This window comes from Schistocerca nitens, chromosome 4 (assembly GCF_023898315.1).
Source record: "Schistocerca nitens isolate TAMUIC-IGC-003100 chromosome 4, iqSchNite1.1, whole genome shotgun sequence".
Classification (NCBI taxonomy): Eukaryota; Metazoa; Arthropoda; class Insecta; order Orthoptera; family Acrididae; genus Schistocerca; species Schistocerca nitens.
The window spans coordinates 700708191-700729850 of NC_064617.1; the positions used below are offsets into that span (position 1 = coordinate 700708191).

Below are 21660 nucleotides of genomic sequence, written 5' to 3' on the forward strand. Positions count from 1 at the left end.
CAGCGCAAAGGGAGAAAGAAAGTCCATATCTGAAGAAACGAAAACAGGGCGAGTTTGAAAGAAAGTTGTTGGGCGTTTTGGAAACGAGTTTACAACAATCACATGCAAAGGAACCTAGAACTAACGATACAGATGAAATGTTCTTACTTTCGTAAATGCCCCTTATTAAGAACTTTAGCCCAGCTGACAAGATGGATTTTCAATTGAAATATTTACTATTGGTTCAGTCCTACACACATGCACAGCCGTCTAGAATTACAGCTGAAAGTGACCAACAATCATCTCAGTCCACAAGCAGCATACCTAAAATGATCTTCGAGGAAAAATCAGAAGATTCAATCCTGTCCTTTTGTGCATTGTAAACAAATAGTACAATAAGTAATAAAATTTCACTTACCTCATAGTATTCAGCCCTTATGCATTGACGTAGTCGAGTGTTTTTTCCGGTAATAGCATTCGACACATTAGACAGTAGAGTTTCGTATGACTTAATAGTCATCCTGCAGTACTCAAAACACTTTTCAGGGTTTTCTTTAAGTTTGTTGAGTAGCAGATTGAATGTTCCCCTCTCTCATCTGTCCTCGATTATTTGATGAATTTAAAAACGCCTTTTTTGTCTACGTCGTTGCAGATGGTTTACTTAATACATTCATTTCTCGACGCTGCGATGTCACCCAGGCAGGTCTGAAACGCTACTGAGCCATATATGGCAACATTCACGTTTTTGGTCGCTAGGACGCGTTGTGCTGAAAGAAACTATACAGGGTGTTACAAAAAGGTACGGCCAAACTTTCAGGAAACATTCCTCACACACAAAGAAAGAAAATATGTTTCTGGACATGTGTCCAGAAACGCTTACTTTCCATGTTAGAGCTCATTTTATTGCTTCTCTTCAAATCACATTAATCATGGAATGCAAACACACAGCAACATGTTCTAGCAGCACATGTAGAGTATCCCTTATGAAATCATGATAACGTGCTCCATTGAGCGTAGGTGGAAGAACATGGTGCCCAATCAAGACATCACCAACAATGCCTGCCCAAACGTTCACAGAAAATCCGTGTTGATGACGTGATTGCACAATTGTGTGCGGATTCTCGTCAGCCCACACATGTTGACTGTGAAAATTTACAATTTGATCACGTTAGAATGAAGCCTCATCCGTAAAGAGAACATTTGCACTGAAATGAGGATTGACACATTGTTGGATGAACCATTCACAGAAATGTACCCGTGGAGGCCAATCAGCTGCTGATAGTGGTTCAAATGGTTCAAATGGCTCTGAGCACTATGGGACTCAACTGCTGTGGTCATCAGTCCCCTAGAACTTAGAACTACTTAAACCTAACTAACCTAAGGACATCACACACATCCATGCCCGAGGCAGGATTCGAACCTGCGACCGTAGGAGTCGCACGGTTCCGGACTGCGCGCCTAGAACCGCGAGACCACCGCGACCGGCTGCTGATAGTGCCTGCACACGCTGTACATGGTACGGAAACAACTGGTTCTCCCGTAGCACTCTCCATACAGTGACGTGGTCAACGTTACCTTGTACAGCAGCAACTTCTCTGACGTTGACATTAGGGTTATCGTCAACTGCACAAAGAATTGCCTCGTCCATTGCAGGTGTCCTCGTCGTTCTAGGTCTTCCCCAGTCGCGAGTCATAGTCTGGAATGTTCCGTGCTCTCTAAGACGCCGATCAGTTGCTTCGAACGTCTTCCTGTCGGGACACCTTCGTTCTGGAAATCTGTCTCGATACAAACGTACCGCGCCACGGCTATTGCACCGTGCTAATCCATACATCAAATGGGCATCTGCCAACTCCGCATTTGTAAACATTGCACTGACTACAAAACCACGTTCGTGAGAAACACTAACCTGTTGATGCTACGTACTCATGTGCTTGATGCTAGTACTGTAGAACAATGAGTCGCATGTCAACACAAGCACCGAAGTCAACATTACCTTCCTTCAATTGGGCCAACTGACGGTGAATCGAGGAAGTACGGTACATATTGACGAAACTAAAATGAGCTCTAACATGGAAATTAAGCATTTCCGGACACATGTCCACATAACATCTTTTCTTTATTTGTGTGTGATGAATGTTTTCTGAAAGTTTGGCCGTACCCTTATGTAACACCCTGTATACATGGTCGAATGTGGCCACCACCAGGCGACTTCTGAAGCTTCTTCTTTAGACGCTGAGCCTCCAGCTTCAAAACAATGCAAGTGTGGCCGTAGCCTAAGAGCGCTAGAGATGCTCATGAAACTCCAGCGGTCATCGCTACAGAAGAGGCGTTGTGTATCACGGACGGGTTACTGTCGAAATTCTGAGACTGTATGCTCAACTAACAGTCACGCAACACATTACCACCTACCACATATGTCTCGTGAAATAACCACGATGAAAAAATTAGAGTAATTACAGGTCACACGGAAAATTATCGACAGTCGATCTTCCCTCACACCATTGTCCAATGGAACAGTGAAGGCAGGAAATGATAATGATCTACATCTCCATCAATAATGCACAAGACACCTGGCGATGTGTGATGGAGAGTACTTCTGGTACCACAAACTGATCCCTTGGTCCCTGTTCCATTCGCGAATGGCGCATGGGAAGAATAACTGTCGGTAAACCACTTTATTAGCTCTAATTTCTATAATTTTCTCCTTGTGGTTGTTCCGCGAGACGAATGTGGGAGAAAGTAATATGTGGTCCTAATCTTCCTGAAACCTACTCTCTCAGGATTTGAATAGTAAACCTATCCATGATGCAACCCCTACTTCCAATGGCTGACCCTGTAGTTGTTGAGCATCTCCGTAGCACTCTCGCGACCACTAAAATCCCTACTTCGTAAGGTTCCCAGGGTCATGAGGAATATTCAAGAAGATAACAAATGCCCTTCAGGAAGACGAGGCTCGAGGTCACCGTTCCGAGGCGCCTCTCCTGCTAATGGCGCGGGCAAAAGGGGGAAGGAAATATAGGAACAAATAGTACTGTCATGCGTAGGCACCACGCCTAGACGGTCAATACCGCGGTTCGATCGGGTCCGCATTGTTACTTTGTGCCAGGAAGGGCTCTCAACAAGGGAAGTGTCCAAGCGTCTCGGATTGAACCAAAGCCATGTTGTTCGGACATGGAGAAGACACAGAGAGACAGGAACTGTCGCTCAGGCCGCCCAAGGGCTACTACTACAGTGGATTACCGCTACCTACGGATTATGGCTCGGAGGAACCCTGACAGCAACGCAACGTCACCATGTTGAATAGTGCTTTTCGTACAGCCACAGGACGTCGTGTTATGACTCAAACTGTGCGCTATAGGCTGCATTATGCGCAACTCCACACCCGACATCCATGGCGAGGTTCGTCTTTGCAACCACGACACCATGCAGCGCGGCACAGATGGGCCCAAGAACATGCCGAATGGACCACACAGAATTAGCATCATGTTCTCTTCACCGATGAGTGTCGCATATGCCTTCAGACAATCGTCGGAGACGTGTTTGGAGACAACCCGGTCAGGCTGCACGCCTTAGACACACTGCCCATCGAGTGCATCAAGGTGGAGGTTCCCTGCTGTTTTGGGGTAGCATTATGTGGGGCCGACGTACGCCGCTGGTGGTCAAGCAAGGCGCCGTAACGACCGTACGATAGGTGAATGCCATCCACCGACCGATAGTGCAACCATATCGGCAGCCTACTGGCGAGGCATTCGTCTCAACCCCATCGTGCACATCTTGTGAATGACTTCCTTCAGAATAACAACATCAATCGACAAGAGTGGCTAGTTTCTTCTTCAGACATGAACCCTATCGAACATGCCTGGGATACATTGAAAACGACTGTTTATGGACGTCGTGATCTACCAATCCTTCTGAGGGATCTACGTCGAATCGCCGTTGAGGGGTGGGACACTGGACCAACAGTGCCTTGATGAACATGTGGATAGTGTGCCACGAGGAATACAGGCCTACATCAATGCAAGAGGACGTGCACTGGGTATTAGAGGTACCGGTGCGTACAGCAATCTGGACCTCCACCTCTGAAGGTCTCGCAACGTGTGGTTTTCATGAGCAATAAAAAGGGCGGAAATGATATTTACCTCTGAAGGTTCAAATGGTTCAAATGGCTCTGAGCACTATGGGACTCAACATCTGAGGTCATCAGTCCCCTAGAACTTAGAACTACTTAAACCTAACTAACCTAAGGACATCACACACATCCATCCCCGAGGCAGGATTCGAACCTGCGACCGTAGCATTCGCGCGGTTCCGGACTGAAGCGCCTAGAACCGCTTGGCCACCGCGTCCGGCCCTCTGAAGGTCTCGCAACGTGTGGTTTTCATGAGCAATAAAAAGGGCGGAAATGATATTTAGCCGGCCGCGGTCGCAGGTTCGAATCCTGCCTCGGACATGGATGTTGTGATGTCCTTAGGTTAGTTAGGTTTAAGTAGTTCTAAGTCTAGGGGACTGATGAACTCAGATGTTAAGTCCCATAGTGCTTAGAGCTATTTGAATCGTTTGAAATGATGATTATGTTGATCTCTACTCCAATTCTCTGTACAGGTTCCGGAACTCTCGGAACCGCGGTGATGTAAAACTTTTTTTGATGTGTGTAGTAGTAACCATAGTAGAATATAATATGCTAAATCAGGAGAGACAGATCTTCCACTAGAAATAGCCAAATAGTGAGACCTCTTTTATAGTCTAAATGTTCCCTTTCATCTGTCACTTTCTTGTTAAGAATATAGTACAATTTGTTTTCCTTTCCGAAATCCAATTATCTACCACATTTTGATCAACTTAGTTACCAAGCCGGTAGATCAACCCTGTGTTGTTGTTGTTGTTGTTGTTCTGGTCCTCAGTCCAGAGACTGGTTTGATGCAGCTATCCAAGCTACTCTATACTGTGCAAGCTTCTTTATCTCCCAATTCCTACTGTAACCAACATACTTCTGAATCTGTTTCGTGTATTCATCTCGTGGTCTCCCTCTACGATTTTTACCCTCCACGCTGCCCTCCAATACTAAATTGGTGATCCCTTGATGCCTCAGAACGTGTCCTACCAATCGATCCTTTCTTCTAGTCAAGTTGTGCCACAAGCTCCTCTTCTCCCCAATACTATTCAGTACCTCCACATTAGTTATGTGATCTATCCATCTAATCTTCAGCATTCTTCTGTAGCACCACATTTCGAAAGCTTCTTTTCCCTTCTTGTCTAAACTATTTATCGTCCACGTTTCACTTCCATACATGGCTACACTCCATACAGATACTTTCAGAAACGACTTCCTGACACTTAAATCTAAACTAGACGTTAACAAATTTCTCTTCTTCAGAAACGCTTTCCTTTCCATTGCCAGTCTACATTTTATATCCCCTCTACTTCGACCATCAGTTATTTTTCTACCCAAATAGCAAAACTCATTTACTACTTTAAGCGTCTCATTTCCCAATCTAGCTCCCTCAGCATCACCCGATGTAATTCGACTACATTCCATTATCCTCGTTTTGCTTTTGTTGATGTTCATCTTATGGTTCAAATGGCTTTGAGCACTATGGGACTTAACTTCTGAGGTCATCAGTCCCCTGGAACTTAGAACTACTTAAACCTAACTAACCTAAGGACATTACACACATCCATGCCCGAAGCAGGATTCGAACCTGCGACCGTAGCGATCACGCGGTTCCAAACTGAAGCGCTTAGAACCGCACGGCCACACCGGCCGGCGATGTTCATCTTATATCCTACTTTCAAGTCACTGTCCATTCCGTTCAGCTGCTCTTCCAGGTCCTTTGCTGTCTCTGACAGAATTACAATGTCATCGGCGAACCTCAAAGAGTTTATTTCTTCTCCATGGATTTTAATTCCCACTCCGAATTTCTCTTTTGTTTCCTTTACTGCTTGCTCAATACACAGATTGAATAACATGGAGGATAGGCTACAACCCTGTCTCACTCCCTTCCCAACCACTGCTTCCCTTTCATGCCCCTCGACTCTTATAACTGCCATCTGGTTTCTGTACAAATTGTAAATAGCCTTTCGCTCCCTGTATTTTACCCCTGCCACCTTCAGAATTTGAAAGAGAGTATTCCAGTCAAAATTTTCAAAAGCTTTCTCGAAGTCTACAAATACTAGAGAGGTAGGTTTGCCTTTCCTTAATCCAGCTTCTAAGATAAGTCGTAGGGTCAGTATTGCCTGACGTGTTCCAATATTTCTACGGAATCCAAACTATCTTCCTCGGGGTCGTATTCTACCAGATTTTCCATTCGTCTGTAAAGAATTCGTGTTAGTATTTTGCAGCTGTGGCTTACTAAATTGATAGTTCGGTAATTTTCACATCTGTCAACATCTGCTTTCTTTGGGATTGGAATTATTATATTCTTCTTGAAGTCTGAAGGTATTTCACCTGTCTCATGCATCTTGCTCACCAGATGGTAGAGTTTTGTCAGGGCTGACTCTCCCAAGGCTACCAGTAGTTCTAATGGATTGTTGTCTACTCCCGGGGCCTTGTTTCTACTCAGGTCTTTCAGTGCTCTGTCAAACCCTTCACGCAGTATCATATCTCCTATTTTATCTTCATCTACATGCTCTTCGATTTCCATAATATTGTCCTCAGGTAAATCGCCCCTGTATACAACCTCTATATACTCCTTTCCACCTTTCTGCTTTCCCTTCTTTGCTTGGAACTGGGTTTCCATCCGAGCTCTTGATATTCATGCAAGTTGTTCTCTTTTCTCCAAAGGTCTCTTTAATTTTCCTGTAGGCAGTATCTATCTTACCCCTAGTAATATACGCCTCTACGTCCTTACATTTGTCCTCTAGCTATCCCTGCTTAGCCATTTTGCACTTCCTGTCGATCTCACTTTTTGAGATGTTCGTATTCCTTTTTGCCTACTTCATTTACTGCATTTTTGTATTTTCTCCTTTCATCAGTTAAATTCAAAATCTGTTCTGTTCCAGAGGAATTCTATTAGCCCTCGCCTTTCTACCTACTTGATCCTATCCTGCCTTCACTATTTCATCTCTCAAAGGTACCCATTCTTCATCTACTGTATTTCTTTCCCCCATTCTTGTAAAATCTTTCCCAATGTTCTCCTGAAACTCTCTACAAACTCTGGTTCTGTCAGTCTATCCAGGTCACATCTCCTCAAAATCCCACCTTTTTGCAGTTTCTTCAGTTTTAATCTACAGTTCATAACCAATAGATTGTGATCAGAGTCCACATCTGCCCCTGGAAATGTCTTACAATTTAAAACCGCGTTCCTAAATCTCTGTCTTACCATTATATAATCTATCTGAAACCTTCCCGTATCTCCAGGAGTCTTTCATGATCCTTAAGCCAAGTATTAGCTATCATTAAGTTATGCTCTGTGCCAAATTCTACCAGGCGGCTTCCTCTTTAATTCCTTATCCCCATTCCATATTCACCTACTACGTTTCCTTCGCTTCTTTTTCCTACTATTGATTTTCGTCTACCTTCACTATCTGAATAATTTCTTTTATCTCATCATACATTTCGTCAGTCTCTTCGTCATCTGCGGAGCTAGTTGGCACATAAACTTGTACTACTGTGGTAGGCGTGGTCTTCGTATCTACACTCCTGGAAATGGAAAAAAGAACACATTGACACCGGTGTGTCAGACCCACCATACTTGCTCCGGACACTGCGAGAGGGCTGTACAAGCAATGATCACACGCACGGCACAGCGGAATCACCAGGAACCGCGGTGTTGGCCGTCGAATGGCGCTAGCTGCGCAGCATTTGTGCACCGCCGCCGTCAGTGTCAGCCAGTTTGCCGTGGCATACGGAGCTCCATCGCAGTCTTTAACACTGGTAGCATGCCGCGACAGCGTGGACGTGAACCGTATGTGCAGTTGACGGACTTTGAGCGAGGGCGTATAGTGGGCATGCGGGAGGCCGGGTGGACGTACCGCCGAATTGCTCAACACGTGGGGCGTGAGGTCTCCACAGTACATCGATGTTGTCGCCAGTGGTCGGCGGAAGGTGCACGTGCCCGTCGACCTGGGACCGGGCCGCAGCGACGCACGGATGCACGCCAAGACCGTAGGATCCTACGCAGTGCCGTAGGGGACCGCACCGCCACTTCCCAGCAAATTAGGGACACTGTTGCTCCTGGGGTATCGGCGAGGACCATTCGCAACCGTCTCCATGAAGCTGGGCTACGGTCCCGCACACCGTTAGGCCGTCTTCCGCTCACGCCCCAACATCGTGCAGCCCGCCTCCAGTGGTGTCGCGACAGGCGTGAATGGAGGGACAAATGGAGACGTGTCGTCTTCAGCGATGAGAGTCGCTTCTGCCTTGGTGCCAATGATGGTCGTATGCGTGTTTGGCGCCGTGCAGGTGAGCGCCACAATCAGGACTGCATACGACCGAGGCACACAGGGCCAACACCCGGCATCATGGTGTGGGGAGCGATCTCCTACACTGGCCGTACACCACTGGTGATCGTCGAGGGGACACTGAATAGTGCACGGTACATCCAAACCGTCATCGAACCCATCGTTCTACCATTCCTAGACCGGCAAGGGAACTTGCTGTTCCAACAGGACAATGCACGTCCGCATGTATCCCGTGCCACCCAACGTGCTCTAGAAGGTGTAAGTCAACTAACCTGGCCAGCAAGATCTCCGGATCTGTCCCCCATTGAGCATGTTTGGGACTGGATGAAGCGTCGTCTCACGCGGTCTGCACGTCCAGCACGAACGCTGGTCCAACTGAGGCGCCAGGTGGAAATGGCATGGCAAGCCGTTCCACAGGACTACATCCAGCATCTCTACGATCGTCTCCATGGGAGAATAGCAGCCTGCATTGCTGCGAAAGGTGGATATACACTGTACTAGTGCCGACATTGTGCATGCTCTGTTGCCTGTGTCTATGTGCCTGTGGTTCTGTCAGTGTGATCATGTGATGTATCTGACCCCAGGAATGTGTCAATAAAGTTTCCCCTTCCTGGGACAATGAATTCACGGTGTTCTTATTTCAATTTCCAGGAGTGTATCTTGGCCACAATAATGCTGTTTGTAATAGCTTACCCGCATTCCTATTCTTTTATTCATTATTAGACCTACTCCTGCATTACCCCTACTTGATTTTGTATTTATAACCCTGTAATCACATGACCAGAAGTCTTGTTCCTCCTGCCACTGAACTTCACTAATTCCTACTACAGCGAACTTTCACCTATCCATTTCCCTTTTTAATTTTTCTAACCTACCTGCCCGATTAAGGGATCTGACATTCCACGCTCCGACCCGTAGAACGCCAGTTTTCTTTCTCCTGATAACAACGTCCTCCTGAGTAGTCCCCGCCCGGAGATCCGAATGGGGGACTATTTTACCTCCGGAATATTTTACCCAAGAGGACGCCATCATCATTTAACCGTACAGTAAAGCTGCATGCCCTCGGGAAAAATTATGGCTGTAGTTTCCCCTTGCTTTCAGCCGTCAGTAGTACCAGCACTGCAAGGCCGTTTTGGTTAGTGTTGCAAGGCCAGATCAGTCAATAATCCAGACTGTTGCCCCTGCAACTACTGAAAAGGCTTCTGCCCCTATTCAGGAACCACACGTTTGTCTGGCCTCTCAACAGATACCCCTCTGTTATCGTTGCACCTGCGGTACGGCTATCTGTATCGCTGAGGCACGCAAGCCTCCACAACAACGGCGTCGTCCGTGGTTCATGGTTCATGTTAAAAAATAAACAATAAATAATAATCAAGAACCGCTCGAACAAGTGTTTTGTAAGCCACTTCTTTCGTCGATGAGTTGCATTTTATTAATATTTGTCCTATGAATCTCAGTCTGGCATCTGCTTTCCTTACTATTTGTTTTATGTCGTCATCCACTTAACGTCGCTCCTGACGGTTGCTCTTAAAACCAGAAGTACCCTCAACCACACACCGTAACGTGATTTGCAGAGTCTAAATGTAACCACAGTACGTCAGCTTTAAAAGATATGCGGCGACATGTTGTGAAATGCAGAGTGTTTAGACCGACATGTAGTGTTAATTTGCTCAGAATAGCATCACTCTGAAGAATACTTTTGCGGGTTCTTTTCAGTAAATTACAAACGAATTATTTTATCCAGAAGCAATCGTTGTCCACAGAGGTGACGTATTTTGCATGCGTGTTTCAGGTGCGGCAGTGATGGGGCGGCTGGTGGTGGTGGTGGCTGTTTTGGTGGTGTGCGGCGGAGGGTTGGCTGCAGCCTCTGGCGGGTGCGAGACGTCGCAGGCCCTGCTGACGCTGCCGGGCCGCGCCTACGTCGCAGGTGAGGAGTGGCGTGGCTGCCTTATGTAAAGTCCGCCTTCGCCGTGCCACACTTGCATAACGGCCGCAGCGTGCGTCACCTCATCTGCTCCGGCACTTTCTCCCAGGTCCCCGCTGGCCGCTGAATGCCTTGCGGTTTGTCCGGGGGTGTCACTGTCCGTGGGCAGGAAGCTATGGCTTACAACACAGGTCGCTGCGGAGGTGGCGGGAACGATAAAGGTTGCTTTTCGACAACTGACAGCTAACTTGAATGTTTTCTGGGTGTGGTACAGCGTCATACCTTAAATAAATATCATTGATATACCCTAGGACGCGGTACAGTACCCAGGAAACTTTGATGTTAACAGATTCTGGCGTCGAATCTTACGCGATTAAATTTCTGATGCGACATGAAGTTTGCGCAGCAGGCCTGCAACCATGACGTAAACTCGAGGGAACTTTTGCCACTGATGCATAGCTCGTTAGGATAACTGATAACTTGCTGTTCAAAAATTACTAGTTAGTGACGTGTTTTGGATACAGCCCTTCGTCAGAAAATCTGCCGACGAAAAGAATAGAGTCATAAACACAAATATAATTGAAGAGTCTTCATACCAGATTGGAGTCACATTTTCAGTCGTCAGCATCAGTACTCAACTGATAGAAAGACGACACTACAAAATTTAACTACGACAACTTTCCACTAGGTGGTGTGAATGCATAAGAACAGTGGAGCTATATTGTGCCCCTAGAAATAACTGAACAACATGATATTGAAATCAAAAGGTGCATAATAAGAACAAAGACCTGAATACGAGTATAAAAACATTATAAAAATAGCAGTATACACAACAGTGCATAAAGCAAACAAGGTTCAACTAACACCGTTACAAAACTTAACTGACAGATACTACCGCCAGGAGGGGACAATGAGTTGGTGCAGTGGCGCTGTTTGCAGTCGCATAAGTAAATGTGTAACTTGATAATGAGGCAAAAATGTACAGAATTATGAACGGAGATCTAACGCTGAACCTAAATATACATAATAAAAACAATAATGTAACAGGAGTGCAGAAACCATAAATGGTACAATTAGGACCGGTAAGGAAAGAGATGAAAGGGTATCACGAAGAGAAAGAGGGGCAGGAACAAAAATTGTTAAAATTACAGACGACTCATGAATCAATATGTATTGTATGTTTTTATGATTTTTTTGTTTCAGTATCAGATTGTTCTGTTGTTTCTGTAGGCATACTTTTTCATTCATTCCACCTGATGCCAAGTTCTGCTGGTTAAACTTTGTAGCGCCGTCTTTCTAATCACTGAGTACTGCTGCTCACTGACAACACATGTGACTCTATATTCTTAATGGAGACTGTTTTTGGTATGTTTTCTTTCTGAGAATTCTTTGTAACAACATTTGTAAATTTACTGTTAGTGACTTCCGTCAATTAAGCTTGTGTCATTGGTGCTGTACTTTTCTTTGGCAGATGTCCTGATGAAGGGCTGTGCCAGAAACAACAATTTTGAACAGCAAGTGACCCGTTGTTCTAGCCACTTACCTAGCTGTGGCATAAGTCTCCTCAAGTTGACGCAATCAAACCTTTTTTTACTTTGACTCAACTAATCAGCGTTCTCGTGATGGTTCCATTGAGGACACGGCTGAATTTCTTCCGTGTTGTAGTGGTCTACATTCCAAGGACTGGCTAGTTGCAGCTCTCCACGCTTGTCTGTCCTCCGCAAATCTTTCCACTTTTGCATCATTACTGTGACCTACATCCTTCTGAACTTGGACTCTATTCCACCCTTGTCGCCTCTCCCTACCGATGGAAGCACATACACACTTTTCTCCGTAACCAAGCTGATGATTCCTTGATTCCTCAGGATGTGTTCTATCAACAAATCGCTTCATTAAGTCACATTGTGCCATAAATGTCTTTTTCCCCATTTCGGTTCAGTATCTCCTCATTACTTACCTCACATACTGGCCTAATCTTCAGCATTCTTCTGTAGCACCACATTTCAAAAGCTTCTACTGTTTCCTTGTCTGAGTTGTTTACCGTCCACGTTTCACTTCTACACAACGCTAAAATCCAGAGAAAGATCTTCAGAATAGAATTCCTGAGATCTGAATCCAATTCGAGATCAATAAATTTCTATTTTCCAGAAACACTTTTCTTGCGATTGCCAGTTTGCATTTTATTTCCGCTCTGCTTTGGTCATCGTCACTTATTTTGATGCCCAAATAGCATACTTCACCTAGGACTTTTAATGCCTCGTTTCCCAATGTAATTCCCTCAGCAACGCCTGATTCACTTCGAATACATTTCGTTACAAGTAGTTTACGTTTACTGATATTCATCTTGCAACCTGTTTTACAGACACTATGCATTCCGAACCCCTTTGCTGTCTGTGTCAGAATTACAATGACATCAGCGAGCCCCAATGTTTTAAATTCTTCCGTCCCCTATCGTTCCCGAGGTCTATAGCAGAGTGGGATGCGCACTACAACGTATGGCCCATCGACGGAATCCTCACCTCTCCTATCCACCTCACTCGCAAAAAAAAAAGAAAAAAAAACTGTCATCTTCACGAGCCAATCTCGCATCCTGCCCGCAAAACAGACAAACGAATAAATTCAGTGTCGGTTTGAAGAAAGGGGAAACAAGTCATGGATACTCAATAGCAGCAGCCCTGCTCAGAATCATTTGTTGCGAACTGACAAAAATGTTTCGGCACTAACGGCAAAAGAAATATGAGATCCCCGTTTCGCCACTGCCTACCAGATCAGCTGCTGCGTACACTCTTCTTTTCCTTCCTTCTTTTCTACGGTATATTGTGCTCCACTGGCCAAGAAGCGTGCCTCCGTGCGCACTCTAGCGTCTCTCATGTTATCGCACATGCTCTGTTAAACCAAAAACACTATACCAGTTTGCTTAATACCGTGTTGCTCTGCCTTTGTAACGCAATACATCAGCGTTTCTGCGTGGCATGAATTCGACAAGTCGTTGATACCTTTCCGGGGCACCACGTGTCTACGCACAGGTCTAGCGCGTCTCCTAAATTACGGGCTGGTGGTTTGTGGGCATGGATAGCGTCCCAGCTGTGTTCCATCAGGTTCAGATCCGGCAAATTTGGTGACTAAAGCATCAACATGACTTCATTGTCATTCTCTTCAAACCAGTGTAGCACGACTTTGGCCTAGTGACGCGGTATACCGTGACGTCCGTTGTGTTGTTGTAAGGCGCCACGTATAACGTTTGTATATGTATACGTGTATGTCGTCGTTGTCGTCTCTTCTTTCCCTCGTCCATATCAGAGCATGAGAAATGTTAATGTTAGTGTTTACCTATTTGTTGTCCACAACACACAACTCACGGCCACAGTATCACCTGATTCCGGAATAGCTAGCTTAATATAGTATAAAGATAGTGGGTTTAGATGCTGCGTTATTTAAGTGTGATATTATTCTTCACTTAAGCTTTGAGACTTTAAGAGCCAGCTACTCTTAATCAGGCCCAAAACTCGACTTGTAACGAGAGCACTTGCGATCAGTCTGTCACAATATTAATAATACGTAAGGCTCTACACCACTATAAGAAAATATCACCATGAAATAACAAAATATACGAATAAACTTCTTTATATTTTTCCTTTTTATTTAATCAAATGCTTTCAAATGTTTATTTCGCGCCCACAAATCATCCACACCCCGATGTAGAGTGTAAACGTGTGCATGAAAAATAGTACACTGTTTCTACTGATAACCACGTATGAGCTTTTGGGCTGCTAGGCTAGTTCGGTCAACAGGATTTATATTGGATTTTGAAAATGATCTTTCTATCCAAACTTACGTCCTTCATAATGGCTCATAAGATATTCTACCCTTTCGCGATAATTAAGAATTCGCGGAAATTGTATTTTCGCGAGTTTAAAACAAACCATCTTTTAGTTTAGTTTCTTCAGGCCACGAGTGGCCTACCAGGACCATCCGACTGCCGCGTCATCCTCAGTTGAGGATGCGGATAGGAGGGGCGTGGGGTCAGCACACCGCTCTCCCGGTCGTTATGATGGTATTCTTGACCGAAGCCGCTACTATTCGGTCGAGTAGCTCCTCAATTGGCATCACGAGGCTGAGCGCACCCCGAAAAATGGCAACAGCGCATGGCGGCCTGAATGGTCACCCATCAAGTGCCGACCACGCCCGACAGCGCTTAACTTCGGTGATCTCACAGGAACCGGTGTATCCACCCTACACGATTGTGTGCAATTGAACTTCGTCCAATCAATTATTTCTGGAATCGTAATCACTGGTTATTAAAATATTATTCCAAATAATCTCTAATATTTATCGTCATTATATTTTAACGGTAATCAGAAAAATTATGAGTTATTACCGGAAAGTAATACATAACAGATCTAAAATCGCACGTAACTAAATGACAGCTTTGCATAGCGTCGGTACTTAATCACGCAAATCTATATAAAGAAATCCCCCAAATCTCAATTTCTCCATATCTCCATACCAACTGACAGATACAAATAAGATATTCAAGACTTCATAGATCAATCCCGATCTGTAATGTTATAACGGATAGTTGTCCTGCTGTAAGATGCCATCGCCATTGGGGAATATGTCAAGTAAGAAGGGATGCTGATGGTCCGCAATGATGTTCACATAGTTGACAGATGTCCTGGTGTCTTCAATTGCTACCTGGAAGCACAGATGAATGTCCCCACTAGTCTACGTCCGTTGGAGCAGCAGTATACGGACACGACCGTCGAACTGGTGTAAGAATCGTGATTCATCAGAGCAGAATACACGTTTCCATTGACCCATGATACAATCTCGAGGATACCCTGTTGACTATAATCGTAGTCGTAATTAACGATGTTGGTGAGACAACGTGGGAACACGTATGGGTCGTCTGCTAATGTTCAACAAGGTGCTCCGAACGGTGTGATCCATAACACTTGTGGCTGCACTAGCGCTGAATTATGACGTCAGATCTGCCGTAGTTCGCCGCCTACGCTGGTTTGCAGAGTGGGCAAGCCTCCGATCTCCACGTTCTGTGATGACGGGTGCATGTTCAACACCTTGTCGCCTACTTGTGGTCTCACTGCTCTTCAGACACTTTCCATAAATGCCGAAGACAGTATTACGTGAACAGACGACTATCTTCACCGTTGCTGAGGTGCTCTTTCCTAATCTTCTGGCTTTTTTTTCTTTATGGTTATTTAACACCTTACATAAGGTGGGCTGGCAGCAGCATACTACGTTGCTCTTCAGCCACAAGTTTTACAAAGAAAATACAATGGAGACACAGAAGATACAGAACAAAGTGGGGGGTAAAAAACAGTAGACACAGAAACAAATAACATGTAGCCGTTCACACGCAAAGACACCTAAAGAAACTGTTGGCACTGCACAGAGACACTGATGATGGAGACGACACGTGAACGATGGAGCGTGGGCGGCGAAAAACACTGAGGCACAAACACGACGGCACACAAACTAAAACGATGGCGATAATCTCCGGCGCGCGAATGTCCACTTAACGTGTGCAAGTCCAGGGACCTGCCAAGAGGGGAAGAAGGTGGTGGGGGAGGGAGAGGGGAGAGCAGAGATGCCAATGGCAGAGGAGACGGTGGGAGGAATGAAGGTATGGGGGTAGGGGAAGCCCGGGGGAGGAGGGGGAGAAAGCGAGGAGGGAGGGAAGGGGCAGAGAAGGGAGAGAGGGTGCCCATAGGAACAAACACAGGAAGAGGGAGGGAGTATCAAAGTTGGTAGGAGGGGTAGATGGAGGGGAGGAGGGCATCATCAAGGAGGGGGAGCTGGCGGAAGCCACCTTGGGAGAGGGTATGGAGAGTGAGAGATGGAGAGCAGGTGGGACGTGGAAATACAGGCGCGGCAGCGGACGGGGGCGGGAGAGGATGGGAGAGACAAGCAGGTGAGGAGTATCGAGTTTACGGGAGGTGTAGAGGATCCGTATCCGTTCGAGGAAAAGGAGGAGGTGGGGGAACGGAATAAGGTCGTACAGGATCCGCGTGGGGGAGGGGAGATGGATGCGATAGGTGAGGCGAAGAGCGTGGGGTTCAAGGATCTGAAGGGATTTGTAAAAGGTAGGAGGAGCGGAGATCCAGTCAGGGTGGGCATAGCAGAGGATAGGGTGGATGAGAGATTTTCTTCCGGCTGTAACAGTCTCCTCTTTATATAAATAAATTGGAGGGGAGGAAAGGAAAGGAAAGGGAAGGAATTATTTATGTCAACTGCATCGGGACTTCGAAATTAGCGGTGACAATTGGAAATGTGTGCAGGACCGGGAATCGAATTAACCACTGCTCCTTCCGTATGTAGTGTTTATCCCACTTGCGCGGACTATCTCGAGCCGCACTCCACCGAGCGCCACCTATCCGCAGCCCCTGTCCATATCCTCCACGCTCGCTACTTTGAGGTTCCCACAGGAGGTCGAACGTAATTGTGTAATCACACTGAAGGTGGTGGATTCATGCCCCATCGAGGTGAATCAATTACAGGAATGTGTGATGTCTGTTCTTTCGAACATATCCGAAAGAACAGACACCACGCGTTCACGTGATCTCCTCTTTGTCAAGGACACTTACGTCACTATCTGCAGTCATCTGCAGCCCGTATCGTCTCCAGACTGATTCCCCTTTGGTCTCTGCACCCCTTGTACACTCTCCTTACCGCGTCACGTGCCCGCAGCGCCTGCTGTTAGTATTCAATGACACGATGGGCAGTGCTCAGAGCGTTTTGGCTCATCAGTGTATGACGTACTAAAATAGGTTACCACTTCGTCTCGAGTATTTGCTCTATGAAACTTGGCAATGTCTCGGGAGAAGAATGCTGTACTACTTCGAAAGCGACCTACGTAACGCTCCTAACGATGTCCATAACACTACAGTATGTACTGAATCTGCAGCTTACAATATGCTTCTGAATTACTTCAACTTCCTCCATTACACTGTAGTGGTGAGACTGCCAAACGCTGCAGCAGTTTAAGAAAACCTTATTACACAAGAATCGTGTGCGCTAAAATCTCCCAGAGACAAAGTCGTCTATTTCGTCTTCCCTTCATTTCATTTTACGGTTAGTTCCTTTACATATAACCTTGTAACGTTACACATAAACAGTTAATCGCTGTGATACAAGCCCTGGAGCACGCCACTACAACTGTACTCAATAGCTGTTGGATATTTATTCTTATGTCTTAATCATTTTTTAATGTGAACGTTATACATTAGCCCTAACCGTTCCTGCTAGGAAGATCAATAAGAAATATCAAATTACCGCCCACTACTGTAACAAAATAGCGGAAACTCAAATTGATATTGGATGGATAAGGATATTTCTGCATTTCAGTTGCTATTATCTGTGATTTATACTTATTGAATACATGTCTTTAATGGAAATTGTTATATACCATTCTGATCTTATGTCAGATTCATACGAGTAGCGTTTTCTGTAGACAACAAAATTTTCATCAAAAACTGCATTCTGCTGACCACACCGTAAAGTCTTTCTTGGGGTGGCCCCAAACCTTTTTGTAAACATTAACCACCGAAAATAACATACGTTTGTGTTAGTCAAGCGGAATATCGGTGTATCACAGATTTTGTGAGGAATCTCCCTATGTTCGCATCTTTGTAATCAATCAACAAGTCCAGCTTGAATGTGCGAGCAACGTAAGGCTCAGGAGGAGGAGAAAAAAAGAAAGTTTATGATTTCCCACAACGAAGATAAATAAATGGTGACTTTATCCATACCTTAGATTTGAAGAGGAACTAGTACACTCCTGGCTATTAAAATTGCTACACCACGAAGATGACGTGCTACAGACGCGAAATTTAACCGACAGGAAGAAGATGCTGTGATATGCAAATGATTAGCTTTTCAGAGTATTCACACAAGGTTGGCGCCAGTGCTGACACCTACAACGTGCTGACATGAGGAAAGTTTCCACCCGATTTCTCATACACAAACAGCAGTTGACCAGCGTTGCCTGGCGAAACGTTGTTGTGATGCCTCGTGTAAGGAGGAGAAATGCGTACCATCACGTTTCCGACTTTGATAAAGGTCGGGTCGTAGCCTATCGCAATTGCGGTTTATCGTATCGCGACATTGCTGCTCCCGTTGGTCGAGATCCAATGACTGTTAGTAGAATATGGTATCAGTGGGTTCAAGAGGGTAATACGGAACGCGGTGCTGGATCCCAACGGCCTTGTATCACTAGCAGTCGAGATGACAGGCATCTTATCCGCATGGCTGTAACGGATCGTGCAGCCACGTCTCGATCCCTGAGTCAACAGATGGGGACGTTTGCAAGACAACAACCATCTGCACGAACAGTTCGACGACGTTTGCAGCAGTATGGACTATCAGGCCGGAGACTATGGCTGCGGTTACCCTTGACGCTGCATCACAGACAGGAGCGCCTGCGATGGTGTACTCAATGACGAACCTGGGCGCACGAATGGCAAAACGTCATTTTTTCGGATGAATCCAGGTTCTGTTTACAGCATCATGATAGTCGCATCCGTGTTTGGCGATATCGTGGTGACGCACATTGGAAGCGTGTATTCGTCATCGCCATACTGGCGTATCACCCGGTGTGATGGTATGGGTTGCCATTGGTTACACGTCTCGGTCACCTCTTGTTTGCATTGACAGCACTTTCAACAGTGGACGTTACATTTCAGATGTGTTACGACCCGTAGCCCTACCCTTCATTCGATCCCTGCGAAACCCTACATTACAGCAGGATAATGCACGACCACATGTTGCAAGTCCTGTACGGGCCTTTCTGGATACGGAAAATGTTCGACTGCTGCCTTGGCCAGCACAGTCTCCAGATCTCTCGCCAATTGAAAACGTCTGGTCAATGGTGGCCGAGCAACTGGCTCGTCACAATACGCCAGTCACTACTCTTGATGAACTATGGTATCGTGTTGAAGCTGCATGGGCAGCTGTACCTGTACACGCCATCCAAGCTCTGTTTGACTCAAGGGCCAGGTGTATCAAGGCCGTTATTACGGCCAGAGGAGGTTGTTCTGGGTACTGATTTCTCAGGATCTTTGCACCCAAATTGCGTGAAAATGTAATCACATGTCAGTTCTAGTATAATATATTTGTCCAATGAATACCCGTTTATCATCTGCATTTCTTCTTGGAGTAGCAATTTTAATGGCCAATAGTGTACCTACCACGTCCACTATTTTTCTATATTTGGCATTGATGTAGCAATCATACATCCATCTTACACGTCATTCAGTTAGTACAACAGTTCACAGTATTCTGTCAGAACAGACCTCCGGAGGCTCAACGGTACCAACCAGCCGCCGTGTCGACCTCAGCCGATAGGCGTCACTCGATATGGATGTCAGCACGCCGCTCTCCCGGCCGTTGTCAGTGTTCGTGACCGGAGCCGCTACTTCTCACACAGTTGGCCTCACAGGGGCTGAGAGCACCCTGCTTGCCAACAGAGCTCAACAGACTCAGCCGGTCACCCATATAAGTGCCACCCAAGCCCGACAGCGCTTAACTTCGGTGATCTGACGGGAAGTGGTGTAACCTCTGCGGGAGGCCGTTGGCCGTTTACAGTACAAGTCATAAAAGCTTTCGTCCCAGGACCACACTTTTCCCAAATGCTCTGACATCACATTTCTTAATTTTCTTTTACTTAAATGCGTCGCCCATATTCACGCTCTCGGCAGCAAGGAGTCAGAGAAGAGCTGTGATGCTGTAAGATACCCTGGGTCCCAAGTTCAGCTGCTGACGACGTAGGGTGTCCGTCGGGCGTTTGCGCTGGTAGGGGAGCACCATGTGGTTAGTGTTTTCAGCCTCTTCGTACTGTCGGTGTCTTGGTCCGCCTTTCCAGTAAGGTTTCGATGGTGTTCAGAGGGGCCCATGATTGAATTTTAGGTGTGCCACTGTTACGTAAACATTCCGTGGAACGATTCGTTTAGTCTCCTTCGAAAACTGGGTGTTTGCCGTCCTGCAGGTGGAGACAGTAGAGAGGTATACCAATTCAGGCTGCACGTGCTTCAAGACCACTCGGTGTGATGGTTATGCCGACTTCACTAAACATAATGTCATTGCGAATGAGTAATGGTGTTCCGCCAAATCTATCTTCTCTATCCTATCTTAATAATTATTAGCCTGGAAAGATTAAATTACAGCCTGGTTTTAACCTTGTTTCCCCTACTGCGTGCACAAATACTTTTTTCATTTTTTCTGAGGTATGGAGTGTTGTTCTGTTACTGACTAATGAATTCCCGTTCCGCAGTTACATAATATGAGCTATGTCTTATTGGTGAGGAAAAGTTGGCTGAATTGGTTGTCTTAATTGTTCTACTATAATGTGCCACATATATCGCACGTTTGCTCTGTCTCCCACTACGTTCTGTGATTTTTGTTAGCAATTTCACCAACTGTTAAGCCATGTAGCTTTCTTAACTTTGTGTGACACTGTGAAGGTTAGCCGAGATAACAGTCCAACCTAAACCTCTAGCATCATTTAGAAGCCCCGCAGTGTGCGCATTTTTATCCCAGCGTCGTGTATTTTCATTTCTTTCAACAATCTTGTGGTCTGCGTGGTACCTCCGCGTTGGTGGTTGTGTTGACTCTCTTTGGTTCGGCACTGACCGCGGCTGCGGTGACGTTTGACTCTCGGTTCGACTTTCCGCATAGGTCGTGTATGCTCTTGTTCGGTTCTGAACTGTAAGTTGAAAAAATTCTTTCTGATCCGCCGTATTCAGCCTGTTATCTTGTGCTTGCACCCATGTCGACATCGGTTCTGTATCAACATTTTACCAGCAACATTATAGTTTATGTAATGTTTAGTTCCTTCTTCGGTCGAGACATTATGCCATGCCGCAGAATCGTGTATCTGTCCCTGCTGTCCCTGTTATACGTATGTTTGTCACCAATTTTTATTTTTGCGTTACGAGGTAGGCTAACATTAGGATAACGTATTATCTCCGAAGTTCAAGATGCTGTAGAGTGATCATCACAACACATATCGCATCACTGTTTTCTCCAGCAGTTTTAGATTAGGTCTCCCGAATCTCAAACAATCTTGACATATTCTTACCGGCAGTACATATGGTGTTACCTCACGCACTGTTCCATACGAGTATACGTATTGTGAGAGTTTGTGTCTATCGAATGTCAAAATACCACTTTATAAGTTTACTTCGCTTCTGATATTATCGCGGATGGCAGATTTAGTGTCTTCGTGCCCGTGATTCTATTTCCTCTAATAATTGCTCAGTTTCCATGTCTGTCCACGTACCGTATTAAGGCGTGTATGTGGGTTATATGGCTCGGGGTGTGAAATTCACATTTCTGTCTTC

The 21660-nt window shown here is 45.7% G+C and overlaps 1 protein-coding gene across 1 annotated transcript in view; it reads left to right on the forward strand.

The window, feature by feature from the left end:
- The window catches only part of LOC126252512 (uncharacterized), a 302643-nt gene that overhangs the window by 52549 nt on the left and 228434 nt on the right, over positions 1–21660 (forward strand). The window contains exon 2 of the mRNA XM_049953408.1: positions 10172–10306. Coding sequence (XP_049809365.1) covers positions 10183–10306 — 124 coding nt within the window. The 5' untranslated portion in view covers positions 10172–10182. The remainder of the gene's footprint in view (positions 1–10171; positions 10307–21660) is intronic.